Source organism: Sciurus carolinensis, chromosome 3, assembly GCF_902686445.1.
Source record: "Sciurus carolinensis chromosome 3, mSciCar1.2, whole genome shotgun sequence".
In the NCBI taxonomy this organism is placed as follows: domain Eukaryota; kingdom Metazoa; phylum Chordata; class Mammalia; order Rodentia; family Sciuridae; genus Sciurus; species Sciurus carolinensis.
The window spans coordinates 17,721,479-17,734,535 of NC_062215.1; the positions used below are offsets into that span (position 1 = coordinate 17,721,479).

At 42.2% G+C, this 13,057-nt stretch overlaps 2 protein-coding genes across 4 annotated transcripts; both read left to right on the plus strand.

The window, feature by feature from the left end:
- Nucleotides 1-220: 220 nt before the first annotated feature.
- On the plus strand, nucleotides 221-4,128 carry Lyzl6 (lysozyme like 6). The gene is made up of 4 exons (XM_047543768.1): nucleotides 221-365; nucleotides 1,314-1,472; nucleotides 2,780-2,858; nucleotides 4,059-4,128. The coding sequence occupies exons 1-4, from the start codon at nucleotides 221-223 to the stop codon at nucleotides 4,126-4,128; spliced, it is 453 nt and encodes a 150-aa protein (XP_047399724.1).
- Nucleotides 4,129-6,270: 2,142 nt separating this feature from the next.
- Rdm1 (RAD52 motif containing 1) lies at nucleotides 6,271-13,003 on the plus strand. 3 transcript variants are annotated; one of them, XM_047545644.1, is made up of 6 exons: nucleotides 6,271-6,366; nucleotides 6,742-6,921; nucleotides 8,406-8,528; nucleotides 9,222-9,390; nucleotides 10,303-10,401; nucleotides 12,007-13,003. In XM_047545644.1, exons 1-6 carry the CDS (start codon nucleotides 6,271-6,273, stop codon nucleotides 12,123-12,125), a joined length of 786 nt encoding a protein of 261 aa, XP_047401600.1. In that variant the 3' UTR covers nucleotides 12,126-13,003. The 3 variants fall into 3 exon arrangements, with proteins under 3 accessions (XP_047401600.1, XP_047401601.1, XP_047401602.1); XM_047545645.1 differs by having other exon boundaries at nucleotides 11,909-12,124; XM_047545646.1 differs by lacking the exon at nucleotides 12,007-13,003 and having other exon boundaries at nucleotides 10,303-10,445.
- The last annotated feature ends 54 nt before the right edge of the window (nucleotides 13,004-13,057 follow it).

Genomic DNA, 13,057 nt, shown 5'->3' on the forward strand with positions numbered 1-13,057 from the left:
TTTTTAACTGTTGAAGCTGAGAAATGGGTACAGGGAGGATCACGAGAGTTTCTTTTTGTAAATGTTTAAATTACAAAAATATTTGTAAAATAATAGATGAGAGGAAAGAGACTGGGAACAGTCCGGTAGTAAGCAAGGAAATTTGTTCTCTCCAGATTCCCCAGGCTCCCAGAGAAAACTGGCAGGAAGTCTGTGAGACAAGGACTCTTGGCCCCCTCTGATGATGACCAGGGCACCACTGCTTATCACAGTAGCCTGCTGCCTTCTTGTCGTAACCCAGGCCACGCTCATCCGTCGCTGTGATTTGGCCAAGGTGCTGCACGAGCAGGATTTGGAAGGATTTGAGGGTTACTCCTTGAGTGAGTGTAAGTGCATTTCCTCTGCCCCCTCTTCTTTCTCCTTTCCTAGCCATGCCTATTGACCATCTTTCCTTCTCTCCCATTCATCTTTTCAAAACCAAGAAGCCTTTCCCAACATTTCGCATTCATTCAAAAATTATTAACTGAGCACTTATTATGTACCAAGAACTGTTTCAGATTCTAGGGGTATAAAGATAAACAAAGTCCCTTCCCTCAAAGTATTCACAATCCAGGGGGAAGGGAGTGATAGTAAACTCTCTCTCTCTCTCTCTCATACACACACACACACACACACACACACACACAACACAGTACTACCTGGTGGTGATAAATGCATGAAGAAGAATAAAGCAGGAGGATGTGACAGGTGGCACTGACTGTTCTGGATGGGAACTCAGGGAAAGACACTGAGGAAGTGATGTTGAGTAGAGCTGAACGAAATGGAAAATCTGATAACCCAAGTGTTAGGGGAAGAAAATTCCAGGCATAGGGAACAGCCTGTGCAAAAGCTACATCTTCCTGCATGGCAGGGACAACTCCCCTTTTATCTGGAATCTGTGCAACTGTCTGGCAACACTTTCTCTTTTTACCTTGCTTTTTTTAGGTACATATTATCATTCTTATTCTAAAAGTCTCTTGAAAGTAGCATCTATAGTTGACCCAGCTGAATGCTCCTTCTTGGGCTTTGCATATTTCCTGACATACAGTAGATGCTCAATAAAGCAGAAAGCATGGGTGTATGGAAGGATGATGAATGGTTGGTTACATTGATGAGTAGCTGGGAGGACCAAAGGATGAGAGGAGATGCCCATGGTCATTTCTAGCCCTCTGGTTCCATCTCACCTCTCAGAGCTTGTTTCTTTCCTCTGAATCCTTGTCTCCCTTTCTCTGCCATCTCCCTACCCACTCAGCTGGGACCTCCCTAAATCCTGACCCTCTTCTCCTCATTCTAAGGGATTTGCCTGGCTTTTGCGGAAAGCAAGTTCAACATATCAAAGGTAAATGAAAACGTAGATGGCAGCAGAGACTATGGCATCTTCCAGATCAACAGCCACTACTGGTGCAATGATTACCAGAGTCACTCCGAAAACTATTGCCACGTGGATTGTGAAGGTCTGGCCCAGGTCCCAGGGTGGGAGGGATGACAGAAGAAACCAGGCTTCACTCACAGGATTTCTCTTCCCATCCACAGCCTGGGCATGTCCTTAGAGAGTTTTAAGAGTCAGGGAATCCCTTGACTGAGCAGAGGCTTGACTTACTGGCCCTGATATCCATCCAGTCAGAGAATTCTGCAGATCCTGAGGCAGCCAAAGTTGGTTGAGAGCATATTATATCTAAGCACTTCACATGCTTACCTTATTTCATCCAAATGTCCATGCCCAGTTTTCCATTCAAAACTGTTTGTGATTCCCACTTTACAGATGAAGAAACTGAGGCTCAAAGGGAGAAGTGAACCTGAAGTGATGGGATGCTCGTTGTTCTATTGACTTGTGAGGTTGAGGCAGAAGGACTGCTTGAGCTCAGGAGTTTGAGGCCAGCCTGGGTGACAGAGTGAGACATCATCTCTATAAGAAAGAAGAGTGGGGCTGGGGTTGTAGTTCAGTGGTACAGTGCTTGCCTAGCATGTGCAACGCACTGGGTTTGATTCTTAGTACCGCATATAAATATGTAAAATAAAGGTCCATTGATGACTAAAAAAAAAATTTTTTTTAAATTTTTAGTTGTAGATGGACACAATACCTTTATTTTATTTATGTATTTTTATGTGGTGCTGAGGATCGAACCCAGGGTCTCACACGTGCCAGACAAGTGCTCTACCACTGAGCCACAACCCCAGTCGCTAAAAATAATTTTTAAAGAAAGAAAGAAAAGAAGAGTGGCATTGAATGCAACTCATGACTTTGAAGGCTCAAGTCTAACCACTCAGTATTTTGCAGAGTAATGGTCTGACCAAAGGCCAAGTGCAAACTCCTCACCTCAGAGCTGATCCAGGAGGCTTGACAAGGCCCATGACTCTGCCCCTTACCTCCTCCTTGTTACTCTAATATTTCTGGAATCCTCACCAAAAGAGGTGCCCTCATTAGGCAGGACTTGACCTTGACTCTGGGTTGCCTCTTGGTAGTTCTTCCTCCTGGAAACCCTGAAAACTTTGGGGGAACCACCACCTACTTTGACTAAGAAGAATGGTAGTGGACAGGCCCAAATATCAGTCCTCCTGCCTCTCCTGCCCATATCACCAGCTACCCCAATCTCTAGTAGTCATTATGAGAGTGTCTAAAAGAACCCTGAGAGGGAGGCCTTGTCTATCTGGAAGTGCACCAGCCTGGGTAGCAGATCCTATGCAAGGAAGGTCAGAGTCTGCCTCTGTCGTTGTGACTGTCCTCTGTGCTCTTAACAAATGTTCTCCTTCCCCCTGACAGATCTGCTGGAACCCAACCTTCTCTCGAGCATCAGCTGTGCAAAAAAGATGGTGTCTGGAGCAAGAGGGATGAGGAACTGGTGAGGAGGACACAACAGGACTGTTCATGGGCAGGACCCCAAGAAGGAGGAGTGGCAGAGAAAGAGGTTGTGGGCAGGGTCTCCTGGACACTTTCTTTCAGCAGTCTAGAAAAATAAGGGATAGTGGACTGGCTTGGAAATCTGAGAAGACTTGGGTTTGGTACATTCTCTGACATTGTATATAACAAAATTATTTTGATTGCAGTAACAGAAAACAACTTGAGCTAGCCGAGGGAAACTGATTCTGAGAGGAGACGGTGTCTCACTGAGCCCAATGAAGGGGTGCAGCTAGACCTCAGAAAGAGAATGCAATTAGGACCAGAAACTGGCACAAGTTTTCCATGGCCAGTTTCTATTTCCGTTGGTGCATTCACTTCACTAAACTCTACATAGATCTGTTTCCTCTGCTTCCCATCCACAAGCCTATCAAAGTTCCAAGTTTATGAGCTGAAGTCTAAGCAACTAGTCCAAGTTCCAGGGACACAGAATCTGATTGGTCCAGTTTGGACCACGAGTGTTCTTCCTTAGTCCAGTTGGCTATAGGCACAGGAAGATTTAAGCAATACAAACAACTGCCAGCAGGTAAGGAGCTCTTCAGTTGGGCAGACACCCCCAAAGCTTCCAGCTCCTCGGTGGTGGTAGACATTCAGATGGTCAGTAACCTTTTGTGCTTCAAACCCAGTGAGAATCAAACCCAGTGCGTTGCACATGCTAAGCAAGGGCTCTACCACTGAACTACAACCCCAGCTTCACTCTTCTTTCTTATAGAGATGATGTCTCACTCTGTCACCCAGGCTGGCCTTACACTCCTGAGCTCAAGCGGTCCTCCTACCTGTGCTTCTGCAGACCTTACAAGATGAGACATGGATGAGCCTTAAGGCTGATCGTTTCTGAAAGAGGAGAGTCAGTGGTTGCACACAGGATTTTTTTTCTTTCTCCCTTTTCAATTCTTAGCCCTCTAAAACAGTACTGTCTACTTTTAGAGGGAGATTAGGATTTGAAAATAAGGAAGCATACTGAATGCAGAAAAAAGGAAAAGAACCAGAGATGATGGAAATTCAAAGAATCAGAGAGGCCTGGAAAACAAGTTAAAGAGCTAGTAGTGAAGGGAATTCCTGGTGTTGCTCTGCAGAGAGACTCACCAGGAGCTGGGACAGGAGTGCGGAGAAGCTACTACTAAGTGTCCTTTTTTCTCCACAGGTTAAACTGGAGGTTGTTCTGTGCCGGCCGGCCTCTCTCCTACTGGATGACCGGGTGCCATCTGCATTGAAACAGGGTGCAGGTGCTCTGAGCAGTCATTCCAGAATTCCTGTCCTTATTCTGGGAATCTTCGACGCTTCTTCCTCTTGTCGACACTTTATTTTTTTTCCCTTCCGCTCACAAATAAAATGGATCAGAAATCCAGGGATCAATGATTTTTGTACCAGGGATTGAACCCAGAACACCTTAACCACAGAGCCACATACATCCCCAGCTCCCTTTGAGACAGGGTCTGGCTAAGTTTTTGAGGGCCTCTGTCTAGGGGTTTCTATACTATTTTGATGAGGAACTAATCTTTCATAGGAAAGTCTTGATTGTTTTCTTATTCTGATACACTTGAAGGTGCATGGTTTTAATTTCTTATTCCCATAGTGGGATTGTTTAATGTGTTTGTTAACCTGAGTTTGTCCTGTACATGGTCCTTAAAACAAAAGAATTGCTTGAGTTCAAAACAACTCTTTGGGGTTGACTAACGTTAGGGTAGCTAAGGAAACCTGAGACAACAACAGAATGTGTGGTCATCCAAGGGTGAGTGAGGCCTTCCAGTCAGGCGACCAAAACCAAAAACAAGCTCTAACCTAGGGTTTTAATCTGGGTGGTGGTCCTACCTTACTAGGTAATTAGTGTAAGCTATGGAAAATGACAAACCCCAAAACAGTGTGGCCTGGGAAGAGGGAGTGAGGAAGAAGGCAACACATTGGTAACATTGATCCTTTCCCAGTACATCCTTTCCCAGTACAGGACGATCCCTGGGAAGGAGATATCCATCAAACCTAAAATGGCAGTCTCTGGGGCAAAGCCAAAGCATTGATCCTTCCCCAAATAAATCCTTTCCCAGTAACAGTACAATGGACCCCCGAAGGGAAAGAGATAAGCACTGAACACTGACCCCAGACCCTCCATTCTTCCCCAAGTAAAAATGTTGCCCAGTAAGAACACATTTTCAAATTCTCACAAACCTGTTTCCGGAGTGCCCAGACTGACATGCTCTGTCAATAATTAAGTCACCTCTCAGTGTAACATTGGTAATAAGCACAGATTCTGCCTTTGGCTAGGGGCTTATTTTCCATTAGGAAAGTGGATCCGCCAGACGCAAGATTTCACTGCCTAATAAAGGGCCTTGCTGATCTGTGAAGTTTGCACCCTGCTTGCTCATTTTCTGCTAACAGTTAGTGCTACCTACTGAGTTTGCAAGAAAGGACCTCTAGAAGTGTTATTCATTAACCCTATTTTGGGGAGTTTTAGATGTGCAAGTTAAAGTAAAACTGACTGACCTGTTAATAGTCTTGCATGAAATTCTTTAGAATTCCCAAGTTGTCCTAGTGATTCTGGTGTCATATATATATATATATATATATATATATATATATATATTTGTGGACATTGAATGACATGGGAAACTGGGTGACAGAGTAAGGAGGAGAAATACATTTGGAATCAGAGTGGGTTCAAATAGGGCACCAACACTGGAGCAAATGGTGTCTGAAAAATGGTGTTCTAGGTGTTAAAATTGGCAAATTGCTGCAGTAATAGAAACAAACAACAACAACAAAAACCCTACACAGACAGCCACCGATGCTACCCTCTTTAGGACCCCTCCCGTGTTGTGGAAGCTTTCCTTGCTTCTATAAATCTACTATTGAATTCCCACCCTCTGTCCTCTGATGCTTCAGGTGCGTGAGACGTGAACCCTTCAGCGTTCACACAACCCCGTGTTACAATAAGAACCCGAGTCTGCTCCACAAGTGAAGATGAAACTAGCTGCTATAAAGATGTCCTGTACTTGATCTCGTAAACCCACACTTCGGGATCTGCCCTAAAAATACACTTGACTAGGCTGGGGATGGGGCTCATGATGGAGCGCCTGCCTACCCTGTGCAAGGCCTGGGGTTCGAACCCCAGCATCGCAAAAAACATACTTGAAGAGAAGCATTAAACTCTTCCTAAGGCATCGGGGTGGTGTGGCCGGAGTCAAGTAATGGACACTGAGACCGCCCGGGGTGGGAGAGGCGGGGGAGCGATCTGGGCTCGTGTCCCCGGCCCACCTGCGGCCACGCCCCCTGCACGCGCCCTTTTTTGAAATATCGCGGGCATGCCTTGCGCAGGCGCAGAACTGCTTGGGCTTCAGTCGCGCAGGCGCAGTGACGGTAGAATGGCGGAGTTGGTTCCTTTTGCGGTTCCCACTGAGAGTGACAAAACACTGTTGGTGTGGGAGCTGAGCTCTGGACCCACGGCCGAGGCCTTGCATGTGAGCTGGGGCCAGGGTGGAGGGAGGAGTGGAGAAAGCCGCTCACCCGCTGTCTGGGAGTTCTAGCCCCTCACCCGCCTCAGAGCCTCTGCTGAAGACCTGTTAGCTCTAGAGGGGACCCTAGCAGCCAATGAGCCCCAACAGAGTTTACCGCCACCCAGAGAGGTTCCTCTCAACAAGCAGGGCATGTTGCCTTGTGATGCATCTCTGCCAAACGTTGCCTCTTTTGTAAGAGGAAAACTCGTTCGTGAAGGGTGAAGTGTTTTCAGCTGCACACATCGTGTAGAAGGGCTTGGGGGACAGAAGGGAATGTGCAGTTTTGTTTTCGGGGCGTGAGCGTTCATGCACTTAACTTGGCGTGGGACCACCCCACAGCATTCTCTGTTCACAGTATTCTCCCGGTTTGGCCTCCTGTATTCAGTCCGGGTCTTCCCAAACGCTGCAGTGGCCGGTCCTGGTTTCTATGCTGTCATTAAGTTTTATTCATCAAGGGATGCTCAGAGAGCCCAAGTGGCGTGCGACAGGAAACTGCTTTTTCAGAAATCTCCATTGAGGGTGAGTTCAAATATGGAATTCCTAGCTCCAACGAAATGAAGTGCAGAATTCAATAATAGGGTAGCATTTTTGCAGCATTCTGGTTTACTGAATGCTTCCAGATACATTACCACATTGATCCTTTAGTTCGAGGTTTTGATTTTTTGTTTCTGGTTTTTTTTGTTGTTGTTTTTGTTTTATTTTGGTTTTTGTTTTTTAGATGAAAAAACTCAAAATCAGGACGGTTAAGTGACTTGCTTAAGATTCATGACAATTGGAACTGGGGTTGTGGCTCAATGGTAGAGCGCTTGCCTAGCATGTGTGAGGCACTGGGTTCAATTTTCAGCACCACATAAAAAGTAAATAAAATAAAGATATCATGTCCATCTATACTAAAGATTTAAAAAAAAAAAAAAAAGATTCATGACAATAACCATGGAAGCTGGAGGTCAAATCCAGACTTACTGTTGCAAAATCCCATGTCATTTTATGTTGCCTTTTAAGAAATCTTCATCAGAGAAGTTCTGCTTATATTTACTTTTATGTGGATTTAAAATGTGTGAACTTCACAAACTTAAGAGTCGTCAGTTGTAACATAAAGGATGCTTTTTCTTCATAATTCGCAAACTGCTCATAAGAGCTCCCTTCATTTTGCAGAAGATGGGCAAAACCTTCTTTAATGCATTGTAAAAATCCTATTCCACGTTAGTGTGTCAACCAATTTTGCTTTCTTAAGAGTCTCAGAACAAAAATCTCATTGTACCTCATTTCAGCCACCTTTCTTTTTTCAGGGACTATTTTAGTTCCTAATTGGATACTTGATCTGGTTGCTGGCTACTGACCTTGCTGCCTATTCTTATTCATATTGCTTACTGATTTAAACTTGATTGAGTCTGAGACACTCCACTCCACAATTATATATAAAACATTTAGAGAGCTAATGCTTAGGAGACATTTACATTCTCAAAGAAGACTGCTAATGCAACTGAACCATTAATCATTTTAGTGGCTTGGAACATTCACACAGGTATATATAGTCTCGCCTCTAATATGGGTTAGTAACTTGGTGAATGGCAGTTCATCTTAACTGCTTTTTAAGTCATGTTCTCAAGCAGGAGCTACTGGATGGAAAGACATTTTTTCTTTTTCCATATTTTTTATTGGTGCAGTATAGTTATAAAATGATATCTTTGCTCCCTCACAATCCTATAATTTTTCTGCAGGACTCCCTTGTTGATTTCATTATCACTTATCACCACCAGAGGTAAGGGGAACCTTCCAATTAATCAGGAGTCCTGAAAATGATGCAGCAAAGTACTGTGGCTTAGAAAGAATAGATAACATTTGTTTAGGGTTTATTAGGAAATGCAGTACTTAAAATGTTCTTTCTATCCCATTTAATCTTAACAATCACTCTGTGAACTTAGTATCAATAAATCTCAGGTATATCCAAGATAAAATCTCTGACGGGTTATGATATCTGTGGGTCTCTTTTATGACTTTAGGTTTGTCTTGGCACCAGACATAAGGCAGTTCGACATCAAACCTTTGCTCTAAACAGCTCACAATGCCAAGAACTGGCAAATTATTACTTTGGTTTCAATGGATGGTCAAAAAGGATCATCAAGGTAAACCCTGTAGACTTTCTTTAACTACACTCTCCTTTCAACATTATAATCCTAGACTCTAGACAGAAAGATTGAACTGGGTTGTAGGGGGAGATGTGAGAAGCTACCTATCAATGAGGGCAAGTGGATATATTTGAGTTGGCCCACAACGTAGAATTAATAATAATTCCAGGTGTGGTGGTGCATGCCTGTAATCCCAGCAGCTTGGGAAGCTGAGGCAGGAGGATTGCAAATTCAAAATCAGCCTCAGAAACTTAGCAAGACCCTAAACTACTTGGTGAGACTCTGTCTCAAAAAATAAAATGGGCTGGGGATGTGACTCAGTGGTTAAATGCCTCTGGGTTCAATTCTGAGTACCAAATAAATAATGATAATCACCTTAATCATCTCAATGGTGATGTCCATAATTTTCTCCAGTGTTTGTGTGGTGTGTAATAAAAAAAAAAAAAAGCTTTCCTATATCTAGAAACTTTGTTGCAAATCTTACCTGATTTTGAAGCTGTGGGGCATCTCAATCTGTGATTATTGCAGTTTAGTTTTATTTCTGTACATTAAAGTACTGGGGGTGGGGGCTTAGCATGTATCTCAGTGGTAGAGCACTTGCCTAGCATATGTGAAGCCCAAGGTTCCATTCCCAGGAAAAAAAGAAAAATAGAAAATCATAGGAATGTGTTTTAATTCAAATCCTAACAGCTTCAGGAGCTTTCTGACCTTGAAGAAAGAGAAAATGAAGCTCTGGAGGCACCACTGGAGAAGCAAAGCCTGAAGTTCTTCTGTGCTTTAGAGGTGGTTTTGCTGTCCTATGCCTGCAGGAGTCCTGGAGTAGGCATTGCAGAGGAGCCTTTGGATCAGCTGGAGGAAGGTTGGTTCTCAGTCAGGGAAGGGAAGGAGAAGGGTCTCTCTTCTTTCCAAAACTCACTTTTCAGCTCCCCATCAGGTCCTTCCCTTGCTATGCTAAAGTCTGAGGCAGAACTTTTGTGCCTTATAATACAGGTTTTCGCCTTGGGCAAGGCCTAACAGAACCTTTAAATTTAAAATTTGAGACTGATCTCCTGCCAAGAAGCTTAGGAGGAGGAAAGAGATAACGTGTCTCCCATTCTGGGTTGAGAACTTTGCTTTATGCTAAAATAGTTCTTCAACTGTAGATTTCTTGTGGTCTTCACTTATCTCAGCAAAATCTAGATAAGATTTTCATACACTCTTATATAAATATTCAGTCATTTGAAGAGTCTTGAGCAGAAAAAGAATCAAATATAGATACCTAGAAAGGGTACTCCAGTTGATAACTGAGTTTTTTCTAGAATCCATGGCCCTCTGGCTTAGGGTTTTTATTTAGAGGCAGGGCTGAGGGCTGTTCGTGGAGCAGAGTAGGCTGCTGTGGCTGAGTGCAGGCAGAGACCAGGTCATTTGCATTACCAGAAAATCTTTCTCAGTGTGTGATTCCAGTCCTGATGCATAGGAGTCTAGGGTGTTTAGGAGCGTAGCTTCCAGTTGTCCATTTAAAATTAATGAGTGATATGAGACTTAGGCCAGCTTTCTGGCGTTGATCTCCCTTCTAGCACATTAAGAACTTCCATAATGGATTGGGGCAGTGAAAATGGATTCCATCAGGATAAACCTACAATAGCCATTCAACAAAAACCCATGTGATATGTTGCTTTTAATTGTGCAGATAATGATCTCAGAATTGCAGATGTATTCTTATTTTTTTAAAATATAGAACAATAATCATTCATACCCATATTTTAAATCCATTTGTTTCATTTGGATGTAGGACCATTATCATTCCTTATGAAAAGAAAGATGGCCCAGAAGCTTGCTATTCAGAAGGCTTTGTCAGATGCATTCCAGAAACTGTCCATTGTGGTTTTAGGTAAGACTTCTTTGATAGCCTTTGAAGTACTTCAGTTTCAATGAGTAAATAAACTCACTTTGAAAAGTTAATCAGATGAAAATATGGATCTCTAAAACCCTCCATATATTGCTTTCATTTACTAAATTCCTTCATAGCAGTGGTCTCAAATTTGTCCTATGACATTTGTGAGAAAAATGACTGCAAATGTTATTGTCCCCAGTCTATGAATGTAGAACAACTTGCCTGTGCTGATGCAGAAAGTGTTTGATCCATGTCTTCCTTCTCAATTGCTTGCCTGTCATCAGTATAGTGATTATAAGCTTTGGACACCTGGGGTTGAGTCCTAACTCTGTGTCTTAGATTTTTAATGTAATTTAGGTTTTATAGTCAGACAGATTTTAGATATTTAATATCTCTAAAATGAAATCTTGTTATTGTAAAATAGGGCTAGTAATTCTGCCTTTCTTAGGGGAGATAGTATAAGAGTAAATGAGATGACAAATGTAAAAGTTCAGAACTATGCTTACGTGGTAAGCAAACAAAATATGTTTGCTATCATTGTCATTTCTTTCTGAATGAACAGATAAACTGCTGAATTAAGGATTCAGTTTCATAGAGTGCTTGTCTTGCAAGCACAAGGCTCTGGGTTCGATCCCCAGCACCGCAAAAAAAAGAAAAAAAAAAAAAAAGAATTCAGTTTCAGTTTTCATTTATGGCACTGACATATTGGGTAAATATGACGCTTACATAATAATTAGCTGCTTTCATGTGAGCCTTCAAAGTAGCATGTTTTGAATGGTGTCACATTCCTGCTTGGGTTCTCCTGTGATATGAATGTTACAGGCTGTGTTCAAAGGAAACGTGATAATTAGCAGAGTTCCCAAACAGAACTGGCCCTACAGGCTTAGAGACTAAGAAATACTAACTAAGTTATTAGATACCCTTATTTGCTTATAAGAGGTAACCCTGATGGGTCTCAGCCCTCCAATCTGGGGAGGCCTTCCAGTGAAAGTCTGACTCCCAGGGTCATGGGCTAGAATTTCCAATTGTCAACTCTGAGTAACAGCCTTTAAGAACTAAGCTTATATAAACTCAAAACTCTTTAGACCAAATCCTTATACTTTGAAGAAAATTGTATTGTCTTTAAGGTAAGTAGACCATTTCCTACTGATAAAATGTTCTAGTACTTTCTCCAAAAATTTGTTCATTGTTTCTGGTGGAATTTTGGTTCTCAGGGGGTAGAAAATTGCTCCTTCTTCTAATATGAAGTGTCTTATAGTCCAGGGATCTACACCTGGGTTTGAACTCACTTTGACTCCTCCTCATGCCTTATTGTTCAACCATTTGAACATTTTTGTTTACAAATATTTTGTGTCATTCTTTCTTAGTTCCTATCTCTAAGATCATAACATTCTTTAAACCAGACATTGTTGATACTTTATTATGTGTTTTTTTAACAAAGAGTTATATTAAAACTGATATGTAGGTAAGGACATTTCTAAGAAATGCTCTTATTTTCTTTCAGAAATCAAAGGCATGTCTCATGAGGGTGCTACCATGATGTGCAGGAGAAATTTTAGAACAAGAAAAATTCCGAATTGATCCTTGTTAACTTTATTTCAGAAAGTGGAAAAATAGCTGTGGAGTACAGACCCAGTGAAGAGATTAGAGATGCCAGAAGTGAAGAAGAACTACATGATATAATTCAAGTATATGAAGATGAAAGCGCAGGGATTCCATAGCCAGTGTTGCCATGTTTGAAAACAACCAGTGGGCTGATGCAGTGGCGCAGACCTTTAGTCCCAGCGGCTTGGGAGGCTGAGGCAGGGGGATCAGGAGTTCAAAACCAGCCTCAGCAACTTAGTGAGGTCCTAAGCAACTCAGTGAGACCCTGTCTCAAAAGAAATAAATAAATATTTTTATTTAATAAATATTTATTAAAAAAGGGCTGGGGATGTGGCTCAGTGGTTGAGCACCCCTGGGTTCAATCCTTGGTATCATAAAAGAAAAAAATCAATGGGATTAGAAGAGTTCTGCATTTCAGCATGTATCATTCTTAGGAAAATAGGAAAACTCTGAAACTACTTTGAGTGCAGGGGATTTAGGGACTTCCTGACCCCTTGTTTGAAGCTTAGAGAGCAGAATTAAGACCTCTTAGAGTACTACTAGAGTTGTGGGCCCAAAAGAGGGGCTAGGCTCCCTTTCCAAGAATTAGAGAAAGTGGGCTGCTTGAACACATGTCCCAGAGATTTGGAACAGAGTACGGCCTTAGGTGTGATTGTGTTATAGCTCTGAATCTCAACATCTCCCTATACTCAAGTAGAATATTTTGCTGAAGAACTTTTCTGTAAATCAATTATATGAAAGCCCTTAACTAGGAAGTAAGTTGCCAAAGTAATTTCTAGAAGAAAATAGTTATTATTTACTATGTATAAAATATTTGGGGGAAGCGCGAGGGAGGAACTTAATTTGGGGATTTTCAATTATATGACTCTTCAAAAATGTGAGTTTCATTTTGAAAAAGCAGAGAAAGTGGGTTGCATTCTGAAACAGTCCTTTCTTATTTCCATGTAAAATAGTTTTAGTTCAATTTAAATAAAACCAATCAAGGAAACCACTTTTAAGAGGTCTAGCTTTCTGTGAAATGTGAAAGGAAGGAAGTCTACACTGACTG